We start from the raw sequence: 21414 nt of genomic DNA, 5'->3' as shown, positions 1-21414 counted from the left end.
TGTACGTAATGCGACTTTCAGGGGGATGGAATCGATGTCTAGACATTAATATCTCATGTACTGCTTTTATATACAACTTGTAGATAATATACTAAATCTCAGCGCTCCTTGCCCCCAATAGGTTTCAGACTTTGAAGTTACAGTTTAATCAACTTGCATAGCATAATTTCTGTGCCAGTACAGAAAGGATGCATGTGATCAGTAGCACTTCCTGTTAAGGAGAAAATTAGTACTGTTCAAAGAAGAGTGAAATAAAATACACCTATATCATGCAGCAAATAGCCAGACTGACTGCTGGGGGCAAAGTGATGCTTCAGTGCATTTCTCCTAAAGGGTGGACATGTGGTTAGAAAGTTGAGGGTCCCCCATTCCCTAGCTTAGTCTGTGTGATTTTGGAAGGTAAAGAGTTCCTTATCAATGAAGGTTCAAAAGGGAGTGTGGGAACTTCCCTACAGGGCAAGCTTGAAAGCAAGCCTGAGTGGATGGCCAGGGAAAGGTGGCTTAGGTGGCTGAGTTTCGGTGGCTGTGACCCTGGCAAAGGCATCTGGTTAATATGCTGTTTTGAGCAGTCCAGTGGTGCCAGCTAAAAGCTGCCTGTTAAGACGCGTACCAGCCTCCCCTCGCCTGAATCAGCTGACCTGTTATCCGGCTGGGGTGTAGGAAAGATGTCAAGAGAAGCTAATGAAGGCCAGCTTCCTGAGACCTTGACAGTTCAGCAAAACAAAACGTCTGCTCCCGAGTGCGCTAGTTCTCCAGACAGCGTAGGCACTCTATTTTGAAATCATTTGAGTTGCGATTAAATATACTTAACATAAAATGTGCCATTTAACCCATTTTAAATGCTCTCCAGTTGAGTATCATTAAGAACATTCTCACAAGCTGTAATTAAGTTGTGAGGAATTCAAGAAATGCACCTTACATAGAACTTTCACCCCACTAGAGGCCAAGCAATAAGAGGAAAGATGCAGCATTGGGCCCTCTATTCCAATGAAGACTCTTTCAGAGAGGGAAAGTATAGCCCAGGTGAGCTTAGCCTCCCAGTTCTAGCAGGATGAAGCATTTCAGCTACACAGGAGCGAGAGCAGCCTGCTTGTGACTTCTTGGCCAGGAGACAGCAATCCTGTTCATTTTTTTTGTAAGTAGTTGTTTACGATGGTTTCTACTCCATTACACAAAATACTGGTTCTGAGAAGGCTGCCTTGTGCATCTGGTAAAAAGAAACCCTGGGCTTTCCATCTTGGCTGATTATCGTCAGGTAGCGTAAGAGCAAGCATCAGCTCAAAACGAACATCCCAGCTTAGCTGTGCTCACGTCCTGCCTGACTTTACAGGGCTGATAGGAAGCAGAATGGCTTTGTTGAATGCCCAGCAGTGTTTCACCACTGTGAGTAAATGGCCCAGGCAAGGGTTAGGGTGTCCATTCAGTGGAAGGGAGCTCGCTAAATGTGTGGAGGCCGTGGGATCCCATCTCCAGCCGTTACACCAAAACACCCATATTAAGGATTCCCCTCTTCTCACTACAGAAAGCAAGGGACTCAGTGTCCACAGGTTAAAGAGCTTTTGTAATGATAAAGGGGTATGCATTTCCACAAATTATGGAGGCATTTGACTTTCAAGATGATAGGAAGTCAATCACAGGAAGTCCTTGAAGGCAGCACCTGCCTTGTACTCCCTGTATCCTTAGCATCTAACAGTTTCTGGCACACTGAAAGTGCTCAACAAAGTGTATAGCATGAATGAATGAATGAATGAATGAATGACTATATCATGTACTTTGGGTCTAGGTTTAGTGAAGGGTGTGGCCTGGAAGCATGCATCATGAAACAATTAAGACTCTCACCTTCAACTAAAGACAGCCTCAAGTTGGAAGCCCAGGGCCTTGAGATTTCCCAGGGTGGGGACTCTAAGGGGAGGATCAGCCTTTGACTGACAGTCCAGAAGCCAGAGTCGCAGCACGGGAGCTGGCAAAAGTGACTAAGGAAGGAGAACCCGGATTTCAAGGGCCTGGGGACCCTAGAGGTATTTCTTTGAAATTTGACCAATAACTTCAGCATCCCTGAAGCCCAGCACTATTGACACCTTGAGTCAAGTCCCGAATACTTCTGGGTTGTGGGAGCATTCTGTATATTGTGAGACATTCAACAGCATCCTTAGCTCCACCCATTAGAACACCATACTTCCTACCCCATCCCTGTCATGACAACCAATAGTGTCTCCAGATATTGCCTACCGTTCCCCGGAGAGACAAACTCTCTCTCCCACCTTCACTGTGAGTCACGGTAGCAATGTCCTGCTGTGGACTGTGGGAACTCTGGCAGGAGCCATGTCCCTGACTTTTTGTCTATATTGGTTCTTGACCATTCATCTGAATCTTTTGCTCCTTTCTATTGATCTAAAGCATCAACAGCGGGTCAAGCTGTGTGACAGGATAAATCGGTAAGTGGTACTAGGATTTCAGCTCCCACCACATCCCTGGAAATGACAATTGAACCACATAGAAACAAAAGATCTCCAGAGTGGCATTTTTCTAATTGTTGTGTAGAAATTCCGAAAAGAAAATTGCTTTGGACAGGTGGGGCATAGAAACAGCATGAGGACAGCATGTAGTCGCAATCTCCAGGAAATTAGTTGAACTGAAGGAAACCAGGGATTTATGTATTAATAGTGCTGTTCTCTGTCAACCAGTCTAGTGAGAATAACCAGATCTTCCATCTATCCTCCAGCTAGAGATTACAATAGGCTTCCAGCCCGGACCACAGAGAGAGCATTTGTAGATGGAAGGTTCATTTGTCTGAACTGAGTCCACATGATGTTGTCCATTCCTCGGCCTTCCCCACTGCTAACTGAGCCAATTTCTCAATAGCTCAATAGGGAGTAATCTGAGCTGCTCGTCACGAAGTGAGAAGTGGGTTCCACTCATACATAACCTCCACTCACCCACAGTGTTACATTAGACATTGAAGCTTCAACTGCTTACCCTCTAGCTTCTCATCTATAAAGTGGGCTTTTCAGAAACTGCAGTGACCACAACAGAGCACAAAGAGGGACAACCATGTTGACAATGCCCTAAGATGCTAAAATGTTCATGCTCAGTGTGTTGTGGGAGGGTTGCTCACTGGGTTGTCATACTGCTTCCAGGGCTTTCAAGAGTTCCTGTGGTTCTGTCCGTTAAAGCATAATGCCGGGAACAATGAGGAAGATGGAAAGGGAGAGCATCCTAGAAGAGAGCCAGACTTACTCTGCTCTACTGCATCTCCCCACAACACCTGCTAATTAATAGTGAAGCTCTTGAGGTCAGGTGTAATGTGCAGGCCTTGCAACCCAGCACTAAGAGTCAGAGATGAGAGTTCAAGGTCAGCCTGAGCTGTGTAGTGAGACCTCATTTCAAATGAAAACCAACAAGTCAGGAGTCAGACTAATTAGATTTAGACCTTGACCATCACCTACCAGCTGTACACCCTTAGCCAGGGCACAGAACCTTGTGAGTGCCCACTTTCTCACCGGAGACACCAGTATACACAAGCATGAACCTCAGTGGTTTGCTGTGAGTGAAAAGAGAACGTACCCATCACTTAGTAGCTGAAAGAGCAGACTTGGGAGCCAGGATTCTCCAGTTCAGAATCCAGCTGCTTTGCTTCTCAGATGGACAAGCTACCACTGGCTTAACTTCCTCCTTTCAAAAGGTGAGGGCCACTGCAGACCTTCTTGCCGGACCATTTCATGTGCGGACAAAGTGCTTGTGGTGAGCAGCATATAGCAAGCACCCAGAAAATGCTACCATTTGAAGAACATGATGTGCATGAATGCAGATTACCAGCTATCACGTGTGATCATTTAATGAATGCTCTGGGTTCTGCTTGGAACCATCACTATCCATTTGACGACCCTGTATATAAGATAGGCACTCGAAACTGTAGCCATCCCTTAGTATCCACAGGGAATTAGCATTAGTACACCAGCCTCTGCTTTGACGCCCAAATCTTTGATTGTTCAAGTCCCTCTGCTAGATGGCACAGTATTTGCATATAATCTGCTTATCCCTCCCATTTATTCTATATCATCTTATCCTTCCTAATACAATAGAGATACTCTGTAAAAAGTTATTAAACCATGTTTGAGGAATAATAACAAGGAGAGAAGTCTGTACATGTTCAGAAAATATGCATTTTTCAGTCCACAGTTTCAGTCCAAGGTTGGCTGAATTGTGGATGTGGAATCACAGACAGAGGGCTGACTGTGGCTATAAAACCGTATCTTCCTGAACTAATTCCATTGCTTGAGTGTGGTGGGGTCACTTGCCACTGACAGGTAAAATAGACCCTCCCTCACATTAAAGCCCCAAAGGACAGGGAAGGCTATTGGATGGTCATCTGACTACGATATACAACCTACCCCACAGCTCAAGTGCGCTCAGAGGCCGCTGCCTTCTTCCCAGACAGCTCAGATCTCAGCTTCTACTCCCCTCCCTGGAGCCTCAGTACTAATGGGGAAATCACTGCAACCCCCTCACCCTCCAAAAATGCTTACGGGCATCAAGACGGCAGAAGATCCTGGCATGGTGGGGTTGGGCAGGGTCCCAGGCATGGAGGCCGGCATGGGCTGCCTCTGTCTGTTGTGGAGATGGAGCAGAGATGATAGAGAGCCTGGGACAGGCCTGGGGACAAAGAGAAAAAGAACAAAAAACAAGAACAACACATTATTCCTGATGGCCTGGGTCTGTTACCCAGCATCCAAACCAACGGGGACACCAACATCACAGGCAAACAGATCGGATCCTCTGATGGGAGAGCCACATAATTGAGGATATTAGGGAAATAATAACAAATAAAATACATGCCTGGTTTCCTTTGCTGCTTCCTAGTTAATACATCAAATTCCACTTCATTTCCTGACCCGTTATCTAACTGATGTTCAGTGGAAACACGCTGGTGTGTCTCCAATAGCCTCCACCTCTAAGGAAGAAAATCTGTAGCAGAATGCCCAGCTTATTGCTATCTCAGCATGTGGAGTGTGTTAGTGTTGAGGATCTGGGTACACCGGCATTTCAGCTCACACCTTTGCCCCGAAGCCTGCCTGGCTTTGCTCTAGGTCCATGCTCATTCCACAGTCACAGAGCAAGCTCCATTCATGTGTTCCTGGCAGAAATGTATTCTGACTTATTTTGTAATTCCACTATGAGTGGAAAAACACAAAGTCAGGGCACAAACAAATGCAGTTGGACCATGGGGCTTGGCACTGAACTCAGCCTTTCATAGGGAAGTCCAGGGTTCAGCACCCTATTACCAATCTCTCATTTCATAATAACATGAGGTGTTAGGCTGTTTGACAGAAACTGATTTGGGCCTGATCTTCAGGATTTGAGTAAGCATTTCCCAGGAGAATGCATAGTTTGAAATCTTACTTCAACTTGCCAAAAAAAAAATTTAGGGCCTGAAATTGATTTAATGAGCCAGCCAAGGAATGTGGAGCTGAGGGAAAAGGGGAATTATTTGTGTTTATTAAAAATAGCAAACAAGTGACCTTGCGACAGAACTCTCAATCTCTCCGCACTTCTGCTCTCTGGAGCTGGATAAACCCCAGGCCATGAAATCAGAGTGAATGGCAAGCAGAAGGGGCCTTGAGTCTTCCATATTGAGCCCTCTCTAATCCTGCGTGTCCCACTTCCAGAACCAGTACATTCTCTCAAGATAATAAAACATGTGACTCCTCCTGCCAAAAACTGGATGAGGCTACAGTTAGAGGGATTCTATATAGGCCACAGCCTTCCTCCAACATGGAGAACCCTGGTCTATCTAAAGCATTCGAACAGCACTAGGCTCTAGCCAGAGTTTAACCAGAGCATCACAGCCTAGTTGGAGCCTCAGCCTAGAACCACAGCCCAGTGCAGAGAGACCCATGAACCTGTCCAAAGCCCCCAGCAGAGCACATGAAACTGTCTGGAGCCCTGGGAGAGCATCCTGGTGCCATTAGACTCCAGAATCCCATCCCAGCACCAAGGCACTGTGTAGAGTTGTCAGGATACCATAGGTCAGTTCAGAGTCACAGCCGAGCAGTGGAAGAGGCTACTCTTCCATGAAGTTCTGGTGACTCAACGAGAATTGGGGCCTGAGATAGGACAAGAATGCTAGCATGCTCTTCCTTTACATAGCTGTTAAAATTCCAAAGAAGATGAAACGTTTCACGGTTTTTGCCTGAGAGCTTTTTTTGAAAAAGAGCTATTTTTCACAGTTACAAGCATCCTAGAAAGATCAGACATCAATTAGTCAAGACTGACACACACAGGCGGGTGCATCTATGAGAAAAAAAAAAGCACAAAGCATGGCACGGAGGTTGTGTGAACGTACAGGGCTACACCAATAGTGTATGTGTGGGTAAAAACCAAAGTAGGTTAGCATAAGAAGCTCACAACAACCGAGCGAGTGTTTTCAAATAAATCACGAAGCCTCCTTCCTGACGTGTGCCCTGTGGACCTCCACAGAGTAGACCCAACCAGTGGGCCTAGAGTAGGTGTGAAGGTTCTTGGGCTCCCACAGTTCCATCAGGCTTTGGGGTCTAGCTGCCCTAAAACACTATAGGGCAGCAGTTTTCAACCAGAAGGTAGAGATCCCCTTGGGAGTCAAATGACCCTTTCATGGGGGTCACCAATGCTGCATATGAGATACTTACTTTACGACTCATAACAGCAGCAGAACTAAAGTTATGAAGCAGCAACGAAATAATGTTATGGGTGTTATAGGTGGGGCCACCACAACATGAGGAACTGTATTGAAGGGTCTCAACATTTAGAAGGTTGAGAACCACAGCTGCCTGAGTGAGGTCATGACTGTACTATCACAAAGTCTCTTTAGAGGTGGTTAGCACAACCTAAGAGGTACAGAATGGGACTCTGTCAAAACTGACACTTGTTTAGAGGCCCCATTTTGATGTTTGTTTGGGAACTTTGCTGAAAAGAGTTGCTTGTCGAACAGTAATTAGATGCTGGGGAGATGGCTTGGTGGTGGAGATTACTCACTGCCCTTTCAGAGGACCCTGATTTAATTCCCACACCCTCATGGAGGTTCACAACCATCTGAATTCCAGTTCCTGGGGATCTGATACCCTCCATTGACTTCCTTGGGCAGCAGGCACATGTGTGGTGTCCATACATACATACATACATATATATATGAATTAAATAATTCCTTTTAAAAAACTATTTATTAGTAGTCCCCTCAGGCCCAAAGTTCTTCATCTGAATTACAGTATCATAAGATGCAACGTTCACCAAGAGCCGCTCTCCACAAAAGTAGCCAGCCAGCTATATCCACCCAAATTGACGTCTATGCAAACATGTCTGTGCATGTGTGGGCATTATCTTTGACCAAGTATTGGTTGCTAGGGGCAAGTTTCAAATGCAGTTTAGAGGAAACAAAAGCTTTCAAGAGGAAGACAGCTGAAATCTTTTCTACATGTTACATAGGTCTGCAAGATAGTGTTCAAGACCAAAGGGCAGCACGTATATTGCTATCATTTGCCTTCTGTTTCTAACCTGCTATGTTAAAAAAAAAATACCAGACTTAGTCACAAGAAGTTATTGGTGGTTTTTTTAAAGGCAAAACTCAATTAAACAATCCAGTGGCTATGAATGGAAATGACAAAGTAATTCAATTTGAAATGAGTTTTCACTCTTCTCTGAAGGCTGGAAACTCCCAACTGTATTGAATCACTAGGGAATGGAATACTTCATTTAATCCAATAATTAGGTTAGTTATTTCCACACCCTGCACAGATCTACTATATTTTAAAATCTCAAATATTTCCTCTTTACTTAAGAAAACCTTTCAGGGGACCTGTCTCCCATGGGATTAGAAGAGTTTCCAAGTGATGCCAGTCAGCCCAATTAGCAATGCACACTTGGAAGGAAATAAGACTACTCAAGATACCTTTTTGCTTGAATTCTGAATAACTTCCATATTATTGTATTATATGGATTCCATGAATTATCCCCCCAGGCCCTTCTACCAAAGGGGGTTTTCTGGGTTCCTTGTTTAGCTACAAACAGTGGAAAAAGTAAAATCTGTATATAGCTATCACAACTTACAGAAAAAGAAAATCAGGACCGGGAATGTGACTTGGTGGACACAGTATACTTAGACAAGTGTGAGGACCTGAGTTATGCCCTGCACAACAAACAAACCAGCAAACACCAAATAAGCATATGAAGAATTATTCCCATCAGAAGGTACAAAGAAACCATCAACAGGATATTCACACCACTGAAACCAGAACAGTTGAATGCATTATCTCATTCCCTTGCATGTATTAATTCATTTTTTTGTATTTAATCTATAGTATTCTTGAATGAAACTTTCTGTGTTTTCACTTGGTGCTTTCAAGTAATTTTCAAAATGTTTTCATATCTCAGTTTCATGTGACTTGAAGTAATGCAGTGTGGTAGGAAGGTCGTGTTATTCCTACTTGTACTCATGAGTAAACTAAATTTTTATACATTTCTCATTTGCCCACAGTCACACACATTATGGAAGGGAGAAGAACTTCCCTCATCTCTCACCTCCATATCTCCCGTAACTAAGTTGTTATTGATTTTTATGATAAAATAAATTCATGGCCCATTTCTGTTGATGCTCACAACACTCCCTGAACTTATCACTAAGTAGTGAAATTCCAGAATACTGCTAATACGAGAGATCATTCATCCATGTGAAACTCTATTTTCTCCTTTTTTTTTAAAAAAAGTAAATAAATGAAAAACCTTCCCCAAAACACATCAATTAGATTCTGAAAGTCAGATGGTAAAATCGCAGTAAAGTTGTGAAAACAAAGCCGACAGTCTTTCCTCTGGTGCAGGCTTGTTGCCATGAGCTAGTAATTCCAGACTTTGAGCAAGTCGAGCCTCCTTTTTAATAACCATATGCCTCTAGGTAAAGTATTTCTACTAAAAATTATTGAGGCATGGAACAAGGTAAATGTGTGAGCTCATGTTGGATTGTTCAATTACTGAACTGAGGCCGCATTAAGAGTTTTCCAACTTGACAGATTACTCCTCTTTATGCACTTGTATAAACACACCGCTTACGGCTGAAATCTATGTAAGCTTTTCTCTCAATTAAAATGTCAAGTATGACAGACTGTGTTTTCACTGTCCTTAACAGAATGATAGGTACCACAGCAAGAGGTTTCATGTCCTTATCCCCCCTACCCCTGCCAAAGGATGTTTTTCAGTCTGGGGGTGTCTGAATAGCCCAGGCTGTGGCTGCCAGTCTCCCTTGCCCTAAGTCTGTCTCGCTCTATCTAAGTAGCTGTGGGCCAGGGCTTCAGTCTGGGGGGTCTAAAGACAGACTCTATAGACTGACCTACTTTCCCAGACCTTAGTGATCCATGGTACCCTGTGACTGCTTAGAGACTACTAGGATAGATAGATCTGCTATGAGGCCAAAGGGAAGAGGGCAACCCTTACACACACACACACACACACACACACACACACACACACACACACACTCAGGAGCTAGATTGGTCATATAGGAAACGACTCTGCCAATTGTGTGATACAGAGAAAATGACTTTATCCATCCCTCAGTGGTAAAACAGTGTTCCAGTTTATTTTTATGTTGCTGTGATGAAACATCATAAACAAAACTTGGTGAGGGAAGGATTTCTTTTGACTTATAACTCCCAGGTCACAACCCATTATAGAGGGAAGTCAGGGCAAGAACTTAAGCAGAAACAGAGGCAGGAACTGTGAAGGGAAAGTTGTTTATTGCTCACTAGCTCCTTTTCATCTAGCTTTCTTTTAGAGCCCAGAACCCCTTTCTAAGGATGGTCCTGCCTGTAGGAAGTTGGGCCCTCTCACATCAATTTGAAATCAAGAAAATGCCTCACAGACATGCCCATTGGCCAACCTGATCATGGAAATCCCCAAGTTGAAACCTCTCAAATCACTGGACTGTGTCCAACTGAACATAAGTTGGTACCAGGAGTGGGGCGTTGATGGGATGGACCTGATCTTGATGTTTTGGGGGAGGATATGAAAGCATTTAGAACTCAGAGCTGGAGAAAACACTGAATACTCAGGGCTGTTCTTTAAAACGTAGAAGGCAAGAATGTTGAGAGAAATGCTGACAACGGAGACCCAGTTTGTACAGTTTCAATAGAAAGAAAAGACCCTATTGGGTTGTTTGTGCAGTATTGAATTAAGAATATGTGGTTGCTGGTTAAACGAAGCTATAGAATTTACTGTGATTAACAAGAGACCAGTACCACTGAATTGAAACCTCTGCTTTACAGGGACAATAGATGCTAATTAGCCGGGGATGGAAAATCAGCTGTGACTAAGAGACCAGCTTCTCCAAAGTGAAATCTTCTGGGAAATATTTCCTTAGGGTCAGCAACAGGGTAAATTAACTCAGCAGGGAAAGGGAAGACCAAGCCAACAAAAGGCAAACATTTTCCTTCTGCCCTGCCTTTTAAAATCTGTGCTGTGTCTAGAAAGTTCAGCCCACATTTGGGGTGGGTCTTCCCACATAAATTTAACTATCAGGACAGTTCCTTAGCTGAGGATCCCTGGTCAGGTAATAATAATTTATAGAAAGTTGACGTAAAATTCAACCATCACAAGTGGGTGGATAGTAATATTTACTCGTAGTACTAAATGATTTCTTACATGTTACTATATTAAATATACTAAATAATAAAAGTAGTTCTAACCTGTTTGCCAAACAAACCCTCTCCTTACTGAGTTGCTTTGTTAATGGCATTTTAACACAGCAACAGAAACCTAACTAAGACATAAATTTAACTATCAGGACAGTTCCTTAGCTGAGGATCCCTGGTCAGGTAATAATAATTTATAGAATTCGCTCAGGGCATGCCACTGTCCCCAGTGAACTGGGCCCTGCTAGATCAGTCAGGCTTCCCCACAAGCCAATCTTAGGAAGGCATTTTCTCAATTGAGGTTCCTTTTTTCCAAATGACTCCAGCTGTGACAATTTAATTAAAGCTAACCAGGACAATCATATTTCCCTCAACAAGTTGTGATCTTAGCTTTAAGTAAGGAATAGCAATATGCAATGTTCAACATTCCATACATATCTGTTTATTTAACAGTCCACCACCTTCAGGTTCCCAAGTCCTTCTACACAGGAAAACGAACCCTTCTCACTTATAACTTTAGAGAACTGCAGAGTGACATCACATTTTTTCTCAGAAAAGGCTCTTGCAGATATTTCCTCAAATGGAACCAAACCAGTTCCCCTGAGATCAGTCCTTGGTGTCTTGTTTTTTTTTTTCTTGACAAAAGACAACAGAAGCAATAATTTGGAAAACAAGAAAGCTGTCTAACCCACATTTGAAAAAAATCATATAAGTATTGTTTCAATTAAGAAATATGAGGTGAATTACCCTGTTGCCTGTAATTTTTTGAGTGAGCTTTCACTTTACAAAGTCTTACCATTAAGATCCCAAAGAGAGATGGGAAATACAACACTATTTCCCACTTTAAAAAATGAGACAAAGAAGTAGAAATATTTAGCCCTATGCATGGCAGCTTCAGTGAAAGCATGTAGCCTTATTTTCAGGGCTGGCTTAGTTCAAGGGCCTTTGCCGATAGGAGCTGCCCCTACCCACAATGCCCCTCTCCTAATTTCCCTTTGGCTACAGGGACATTCAGGTGGTCAGCTAGAGAATGCTTCCTTTGGATCCATATCCTATTTCCTGTTTCATCTGAAAGCTCTACCTTTCATTAAAAAAAAAAGGTCAAATAGCAATGTCAGTAACACTGCTATCTAGCTTGTCAGGAGTTCCTGTAAGTCCATCTTTCTGTAAAGAACACAACAAACTCCTAAGGTTTCTGACTAGCCCCGCCCGTAGCTTTGTTCTCTGGTACCTCCAGTCCTGAGCCTCTGCTCCACTCCAGGCAGCGCATCTTCATTCCAATCACAGACCCCTGACCTGAGTCTTTCCACCTTTCCTGGGCAATCCCACTAGGCTGGGGCTGTTTAGTAATGCTCTCAGTTTTTCATGTTAGTGTTTATTGATACTTAATGAGCCAACCAATCCAACCCTGAATTATCATCAAAGATCAACCAAGCAACGAGTATGTTTCAAGATGCTGTACATTGCATTCAGGGGGATATGGTTTAGTTTGGTTTCTTAAGTCATCGATGTAAAAGTCCTTTACAAATTTCCCATTGGGAAGCATACAATAACAAGAAATTAAGCATGTTCTAGTGTCTCTTGAAGTCTTCCGCCCTAGTTTTCCCATGGCCATTCATCAATGATGAGTGACTTTTAAAAGGTGTCTCCAAAGTTGGGGTTGAAGATCAGGTTATAATGCTTTCCTAGTAAGGTGAGGCCCTCACTAGGTAGGGGGTAGAGACAAGACGAAACTTTCCTTGCCATTATACATAAATAAAAATAACAATAAGCTTCAACAATCAGAGATTTTGTTTATTTTATCTACCATGGCAGGTGCTTCTGAAGCATAAGGGGGTTTAGGACACCTAGTAGGTCTTTCACAAATACTTCTGGAATCAATGAAAACAGATACCTAGGATTGTGTCTACTGGCAACAGATACTTCAGAATAATTACCTTTGCTAAATTATGAGAAGAACTTAGTTGAATCTAAGTTGTAAGTCAAGCCCCAGTTTTCATCAATAGACTCACACAGCCTATCTCTGTTTCTTTGCTTTGATAGTGGGGATCAAACACAGACTCTTGTACAGGCTGGGCCATTTCTGGTCTGGAAAAACAAGGTTATATGCACCTTTTACTCAGACCCCTTCAATTAAACTCAAGCTTTCAGATGAGTGCTAGACCCATTTGGTATTGCATCAACTAAATCAATTCCTATTTCAAGTGATATTTGAGGCATTTCATAACCAAAGGCCAAGAATCATTCCATATTCAGGTCTATAATGCCCCCATGTTGGATGCATGCTTGACCATAGTGTTATCCTGCATGACAACCAAGCTCTGCTCTCTGAGGTACCCATTACCCCAGAGCTGGTCAATTTACATCATCACTACCAGAAGTTGTGAAGCTCAGTTCACCACATAGGCTAAATCTGGGCCTCTGTGTTTGTCAACCAGATACTACTGATGCCTTTATTTTATAGACTTAGTGTCTGATGTCTTGGAAATCATAACTTCTCTCTAAGTGAAGGCCGGCTGTGAGAAAGCCAAGGCAGTAAAACAATAACAATAACAATAATAATAATACTGCCATGATCTGCATCCTGCTGAGGTCTTCAAGGGTTTTATGGCAGATGTCGGGCATCCCTCCACAGAGGAAGGTTTATTGGAGCTTTCATGCACTTTAAGCAGATGGAGGAGTAATAGGAGGAGAAACCCAAGTTTATGGTCATTCTGTGAAGACTATTAAATCAGCTTTTCCCTCCTGGCTTCTTTAATGACTGATTTCTGAGCCATTAATCTGAATTAGTCCTTCCATGGGGCTGATTCATTTGAGTTAACCCACAACATGGCTAGATTCATTTCTGATGGACTGTTCTCAGATAAAGAAAACCCATTTCAAAATGTGATATTCTTTTACTCCTTGTAATGAGCTAACAGATCCTTGTAAAGATTTTTATTATTGAAAGTTCCTAAATGCCTGAGCAGTTTGGCTTTAGCCATGGGTTAGCCGTTCACACAGGAAGATAACGGTGTTTCAGCCAGCCAATAACCTCCCATTGCATCAATCACTCATGAAGTCACACGTGGAAAAGGTAAGTCAAAGCAGAACGACAGACAGAAAAGATTGTGACTGTGGCTCAAAGGGTGCACACCTCACTGGCGAGGAGAAAACCTAGCTTTCTAGAGGCATGTCTCTAAGCACAGCTTCTTCCTGTTAATAAGCCTCCTGGCTTCCTAAGGGCCAGTAAGCAGGCCTGTGATTATGAGCCTTGTCATTTACATGAGATTGCTGCTTTTCTCATCCCCCAGAAATGAATAATTCATGGCAGCACTCACTACTACTCTTGCCTGCAGATTCTGTGGAGGCCCAGAGTTCCCTGGGTTCCTAGAGAGCAGGGCCCCACCCCCACCAAGCTCTAAGCCAGGCCAGCAACCCTGCTTAGGTTTCTCCTGGCTTTGCAGCTTGTCAGTCAGTATCTTTTAATTGAGTTGTTTCTGGTAGAATCTGCAGTTGGACCAAGCCCCTACACCTAGATTCTGAATTTACATCCGAAGTTTGCCCCTAATGGCATCAGCTCCAAGAAGCTGCCATGGAGGCAGAGGTAGAAAAGGCCTGGGAGATCTCTCCATGGCTTTTGTGGGCCTGTGGGTCTCATGGGATTGCTTACTGCAAGGCTCTCTCTCTCCTAGCCTCTTCTGGAAACTTGTGCAAGGCCCCTCCTACACATCTCCAGGGAGATGGCAAATTTGGGACGTCTCCACCCTGTCCTTTACCAGGACCTTTCTACCCTTTAGGAGTTGGTGTTGACATTCATTGCTCTGAGGGTATACCAGCAGGAGAAAGGATGTGTTCCTGGTCTAGAGGGAGCAGCTGGGACACCACACATGGCTAGGCAACCAGCTGTGAAAAGCTTAATCTCTTAAGAGGAAGTTATCTATTCTATTCTATTCTATTCTATTCTATTCTATTCTATTCTATTCTATTCTATTCTATTCTATTCTATTCTACTCTACTCTGCTCCATTCCATTTGGTATTACTGAGGATGGAACCCAGGACCTTAGAGGTGCCAATCAAGTGCTCTAGCACTGAACTATAAGCCCCCAGTCTACCCACCTCCTTTTTGGTGTGGGCAGGATCTCACTTTGTAGCCCAGACTGTCCTGGCAGTCCTAGGACTCTGTAAGCCAGGGTGGCCTTGAACTCACAGAGATCCACCTGCCTCTGCCTCCCGAGTGCTGGTGTTAAAGGTGTGTGCCACATGCAGCCCAACTTGTGTTTTTAATGATGAAGCTACAATTCCAGGAAGAGCCCTATTCTCCAGAGACAAATAAGAAAAGGTCTTGCTCCCCCAAGCCCCAAGCTTAGTAAACACCCTACATGTTTATGCCCTGACAGAGGGTACAAAGTTCAGTCTCAGATTCCTCAATGCCCTAGGATGAGTCCCAGGTGCTTAAGAAACACTAGCCAGGTCAAGTTGGAACACAGTGGTGTGTGTGTGTGTGTGTGTGTGTGTGTGTGTGTGTGTGTGTGTGTGTGTGTGTGTGGTGTGGTGTGGGGGGACAGAACTCTAAGAAGGTTGCAGAAATACATGGGAAAATAACAGGACGGATAGCTTAAAGGGGAAGCACAGGGTTAAAACTGTTTCACTCAATAGAAGACAAAATAGAGAAGTGTGAGGGGTGACAGAACAGAACAACCTTCAATTTCCAGATGACTAGACTAAGTGGTCAGAGTGACTCTCAACTCTAGTCAAAGCAGAACATCAGCAACTTAACTAGAAATGAACAGCAGAGGATATAGGTTACAAAAGAGCATGCCCAAGAGCAGATAGAGAAAATCAACCAAATGGCTAACCACAGTTTTACCATTGACTCTTGTTGCATGCTTAAAAACATAGTTGTGTTCTTGTCCTGTCTGGGCTCAAGGGGGGATGAGCAGTTGATATGGCAGATCTCTTGATCCTACATGAGGTCTATTATCAGTTTTCCCAGGCAGAGTGGTCCATACCAAATGCAGAGCTGTGCAGGCTGCCATATCTGGTCTCTAAGTGGGCTGACAGGCCCAGTTGCTTCCTTGCTCTGCCACAGACTGAGAGTATGAGCTCCCTGCAATCCCTTAAGTCTTGCATGCTTTTCCTTCAACGAACCATGCAGTTGTGATGCAAGGTCACAGGGATGACCAGAAGAGAGATTGTTCAGACTGCCTTTGATCCTTGGAGGATGGCAACCTATATTCCATGCATGAGATGATGCATCTTATTTAGAAGATAAGATCATAACTAGTATCATTTAAGAAAAAAAGTTAATATCATATACTTAGAAGGTAGGAAGTAAGGGGTTTGGGAGAAAGATCCCAAAACAAATCAAGGGATATGTGTCACTTGCATTGTTGTGATGCCTGGAGTACCTGCCCTTGTCTTCTGGGAGAATCTTGCCAGGACAGACTGCCCCTGCTTTGGCTTGTACAGTGTGTGTCAGTCATTCCTTTAGACTGAAAGAGAGTGTCAGAGAACACTGAGTTTGGCATCCAGTAGGAGCTACAGTTGTTGAATGACTTAATGACTGTACCCTATTTTGTCTCTCCATTGGCCACAACTGTAGTCCTGTGACTTATCTTTTAAAATTCTGTCTCTAGGTCCTCACACATGCTAGTCAGTTGTTGTAGCCCTGAGCCAAGCCACCAACTCCATGTCAATTATTATTATTTCTCCTTATCTTTTTTTTTTTTTTTTGGTTTTTATGAGACAGGGTTTCTCTGTATTGTTTTGGAGGCTATCCGTCCAGCCCGGCCTCGAACTCACAGAGATCCGCCTGCCTCTGCCTCCCCTCCCTATCTTTTTTTAAGGACCAAAGTAACTTATGTACCATTCTGATTGATAGGGATATGATGGTCAAGTTAACTTAGCCCTGTCTTGAGCAAGGGACATTAGAACAGGGTGGAGTTGTTAGGAAACTGACCACTCCCTTGTGCAGCCTCTTGGAGCTACCTTTCTAGTCCTTTGGCTTTGCAAAGAACACTCACCACGAAACTGAACTGATAGCCATCTGAAACACTTAGTCAAATTGCAACAATAAAGTTCATAATTAGGATATTTGACAATTACTTTGTACTTTGTATTCAAGATCTCAGAGGCCTTCTCAGTCTGAGATAGACTAGCCGCACGAACAGCAGGCAATGCTGTGGTTTCCCTGGGGATAAGGCTGCTTCTATTATTAAGTAGCAAATTAGCAACAATACAGTGACCATGCACCCTCATCACATACAAACTAAGCAGGCAAATATGCATTAAAAGGCAAAAAACCCTACAAAGACTTAGTTTTGGATGTATTTGGGCTGTATTAGCTGGGTCAAACACTGGAAATGACACTTATTTTATTTTTTCTAATCAATAGTGTGTGCTTGAGTGCATGTGTATGGATGACTGTTGGGAACTAGTTGTGTGTGTGCCTGTGTGTAGATGTGTGTGGATGTGTGTTCCTGTGTGTGAATGACTTCTGGGAGTTGTGTGTGTGTATAGATGTGTGTGGATGTATGTTCATGTGTGTGGATGACTGTTGGGAATCAGGTGTGTGTGTGTGTGCGTGCGTGCGTGCGTGCGTGCGTGCGTGTGTGTGTGTGTGTGTGTGTGTGTGTGTGTGTGTGTGTGTGTGTTTGTGGATGACCATTAGGAATCAGTCTTTTCTTCCACTGTGGGATCTGGAGACCAGACAAAAGTTATGGGATTTGTATGGCAAATGCTTCTACCTACTGAGTAGTCTTCCCAGGCCTGGGAAGGTTGGATATTTTTAGACCTGTTTGCTTTGCTATTTTCCCCAAGCCTCTTTTCAATTTGTTTCTGAGTACATTTGAAGGTGAGTGGCATGGTGGTACACACCAATAACCCCAGTGCCTGGGACACTGAGACAAAAGGGTTATGAGTTAAAAAAGTCAGCATGGGACACAGAATGAGTCCATCTCAAAAAAAAGTACAGCAAACAAACTACAGAGTAAATAAATGGACAAATAAAATTTAAAAATGTAAATGTCTACATCTGTTAAAGACATCAAGTTTTAAAAATTTAGTTTTCCTTTTAGGTTCACTCTGAATAACAAACTAACAAAAATGCTTTAGGTTGCAGTGTTTTGGAAAAAGTCTTATAGAGGCACCTTTCTCTCCCCTGGTGGCCCTACACAGTGCCAAAAAGGGGTGACTTACTCTGTCCCCAAATTACTCTCCAGACAGTCTTATTCCTGTCCTTAAATGAATGTGGCATTTGGGGTTTCACGTTTAAAATGTAATTTGGATTCATTTTAGATGTCTTCCTACAGCTTAATAAACATCTTCCCCAGACGGGCCGAGAGTCTGATTTTAATTTGTGGTAGGGTCACAGGCAAAGTAAATGTCAACTCCAGCCACAGAGAGTAAGTCTGTAATAGAAATAGAAACAGAAAGTGACTGACAACCCACTTGAGCACATGATGCTTGCCACAGGGAGTAACTGCTCCCTAGGAAGCCCCTACTGGTGTATGATGAGAGCTGAGTTTCTCCTCAGAACCCTAAGTCGTGATCCAGAACACAAGGGCTTAGTGCTACTTTCTCTGATTGTGTCAATCTGAAGTAAAATGGTGAAATAACTAAGATGCTGGTGGCCCGGCTTTGATTATGAACGTCCCACAAGGTCACTACCGCCTCAGTCACTCATCCGCCTGGGGTTCTTGGGCTAAGTCCTCAATGCCTCTGAGTTTCCATTGCTCTGTGTATAAAGCAAAACAGCTGACCAACAATCCCACAGACCTCTGTAACACTAAACTTTCATGAGTTGATATGTTGTCCATTGTTACAGAAGCTGACCTAGGAAGAGACCTAAAAGTATGTGTTTCAGAGAAGCAGTCCACCAGTTAAGAATGCATTTTTCTACAATCCAGGGGAAATGGGTGAATAGTTTTCCACTGGATGCTCTAGGATATCACCTTCCTTGAACAATGACAAAACAGCTCAGAGTGTCACTAACATTTAGCCAAGCAAGCAAGAAAAGCCAAGTCCTTAAGACTAAGAGAGTGGACAGCTTTTTCTCATGTACAAACAATAACAAGTGTAAAATACAGGCTTAACTCTAATGTTGTATGTACCTGCCATTTATGATTAAGCTGAATGACATTTGAAGAGTGTGAGGACAGGCTCCCAGGTGGATAGTTGTGGCTTTTCAAGGCAGTGTCCATTGGGACTGGCTGGAAAACCTTTATTCTGAGAAAGGAAACATGGCTATCATGTATTAGCTGCTACTTGACCTGCCAGCAAAAGGTCCAGGACGACATTAAGAGCCTATGCTGAGGTGTGGATGATCTAACTGAATCATGGTGCCTGTGCTAGTTCTGTGCATTAATGTGATAGGCCATAGACTGCCTAGAGATCTGGTTAAGTGCTATTTCTGGGTGTGTCTGTGAGGTTGCTGCTGACTAAAGCAGTATGCCTTCCCCAACTGAGTGCTCATCAAGGAACCCACTGAGGGTCTTAGGGGAACCAAAGTTCTCAACCAAAGGAAGGGAATGCTATCCATGGGTGCTTCTCATTTTTATGCTTTCAGACCTGATTTTCTGGGTCTCCAGCTGGCAGATAGCAGATTGTGGGGCCTCTTGACTTTGATAATCTAAAATCAGTCGCTAGCTAATTCCTAGGTAGGCAGATGGGTGGTGGATAGATAGCTGGATAGTCCTGCACTAGCAATGGGGTTATATACAGGTAAACTCATGTTAAGTTTGTGAGTATATTTTGTAAGTCATAGCTGCATTTTATATACTATTGAAAGGCAGAGCTTAGCTGAGTTTACATTAAAAATGATCAAAATTCTTATATTAGCCTATAGAAGAACGAAATTATTTCTCCCAACAGTGGTGTTAAAGTGTTGAGTATCTCATTTAATTTACTGGGTCCTGAACTGAAAGTGAAACCAGAAGGTTAAAGGGTATGCTTTTATAGCACCACAAACCATCATAAGTCAGAGATCATCTGCATGCATGCATCCACCCACCCACCCATCCATCCACCCATCCATCCATCCATCCACCCACCCACCCAACCACCCACCCACCCATCCATCCATCCATCCATCCATCCATCCATCCATTCATCCATCCATCCACTTCTTTCTTAGGAGCTTGATTCTCTGATGACCCCTGATAATCTAGTGCTCCATGCTAAGACTCTGTTTCAGAGAAAGTATCCCATATTACTTTACATATATTCAGTAAGTGAACTAATAGAGTTTATAAAGTAACATTGCTATTCTCATAGTATGCTTCCAATCATGCACCAAGTTCCTTCACCCCCACTTCCAAAATGGCCCTGGCTTTATCCTTCTGGCTCTATCCTGACTGATGAGATCCTGGTCCAAACACTGTCTTCTCTTACTTGGTCTTCTGAAACAGTTCCTGTCTCTCATTTTTCTCTTCTGTAGTCTAACTATATTGTTGTCAGAATGATCTTTGGAAACAAAAGCTAGTCCTGACATTTCCCTGCTCTTCAACATTCTTCTGTGACTTTCCTTTGCATTTAGGACTTTTTTCCCCTGAAGAAAAGGCATCTTTTAAACACTACATCTCTTGAATGCAGAATTACTTTTTACCTGGCTTGATATGTCCAGCCCTTGACTTTCATTAATTTCCTAGAATGTAACAAGTTCTTTCCTGTTCTAGGGCCTTGATACATCTCCAAGGCCTATGCCTAGAATGCATAGTCACCCGGTCTTTTGTGAACCAACAGTTATTCATCAGTTAGATCTCTGCTTAAATATTGCTTTCTTAAAACTTTCTCTGAGTCCTAAATTAGAGGTGCATCTAATCCATATGGTCACACCTCCCCTGTGCTTCACTGATCTAAATCATAATACACTTGTATGCTTAATTGTTCAATGTCGGCCTCATACCTTATACTCATATTCCATGGTAGTTGTGGATACATATGTCAGAGATACTCATTCTGATTGGCTTGACCATTGGGAAAGTTCATGCTTGCTTTCAGTTTCATGCTCCATTTGGAAGGAGGAAAAACAAGGAAATCCTGAAGAGAGTCCCAAAGTTTGCAGGAATGAAGAGCGAGTGCTCATCCTGTAGAACAGGATGCTTGTCAGCTGTTGGTAACACATCTTCCTGAAGTCTGGGACTCTTTCTCTTACAAAAGCAAAAGGGAAAATACCAAATGGCTTGTTCCAGGACCTTTGAGTTTTTCTTTAGGTTAATGCCAAACCACTCAACTGTTCTCATGAGAATTAAGGGCTTTCCTTTTTGCCAGGGGTTTCAGTTGCTGAAACTCTCCAGAAAGGTAGAAAAACTTTAACTTTTATATTCAGTTCTCAAGCATCAAGCACATAAGCCAAATAATATTTTTATAAATAAGGCATTCAGTACTCAGGACTGGTTCTCAAAGCCATGTCCTGCTTCATAAGGGAGATATCTTCTGCTGTGCATATGGTGATTTTTTTTGTGTGTGCATGTCAAAAATAAATAAATAAAAGCAATTATCTTAAAGTCCAGTATGGATGAGAGAATTTGTTTTCTTAACATGGAGTCAGCTTAGGAGGGGTAGAGAGCCCTGGATATCCAAGAAAGGCTGCCTACTGCAAACTTCTGGCACCCTCCTTGGTCCATTGGTCCACAGCCAGGGTTTGTCTTCATAAACGAATTCCACGTCTTTATTAAGTGAAGTAATTTTCGTTCATTATTTAAAACATACTTTAAATATTTTGTTTCATGGCATTCTAATACAATTCCCTGAAGATCAAGGAAGATGGAAAAAATCAAT

General features: G+C 43.0%; 1 protein-coding gene across 2 annotated transcripts in view; it reads right to left on the bottom strand.

Moving 5' to 3' along the window:
- The window catches only part of Creb5 (cAMP responsive element binding protein 5), a 390725-nt gene that overhangs the window by 92399 nt on the left and 276912 nt on the right, over window positions 1-21414 (bottom strand). For both annotated transcript variants that reach the window (XM_005076816.4, XM_005076815.4), the window contains one exon: window positions 4527-4653. In XM_005076816.4, the coding sequence (XP_005076873.1) occupies window positions 4527-4653 (127 nt within the window). The remainder of the gene's footprint in view (window positions 1-4526; window positions 4654-21414) is intronic.

The sequence above is a fragment of the Mesocricetus auratus genome, unplaced genomic scaffold (genome assembly GCF_017639785.1).
Source record: "Mesocricetus auratus isolate SY011 unplaced genomic scaffold, BCM_Maur_2.0 Super-Scaffold_100676, whole genome shotgun sequence".
In the NCBI taxonomy this organism is placed as follows: Eukaryota; Metazoa; Chordata; class Mammalia; order Rodentia; family Cricetidae; genus Mesocricetus; species Mesocricetus auratus.
This window is presented reverse-complemented; position numbering and strand designations above follow the sequence as displayed.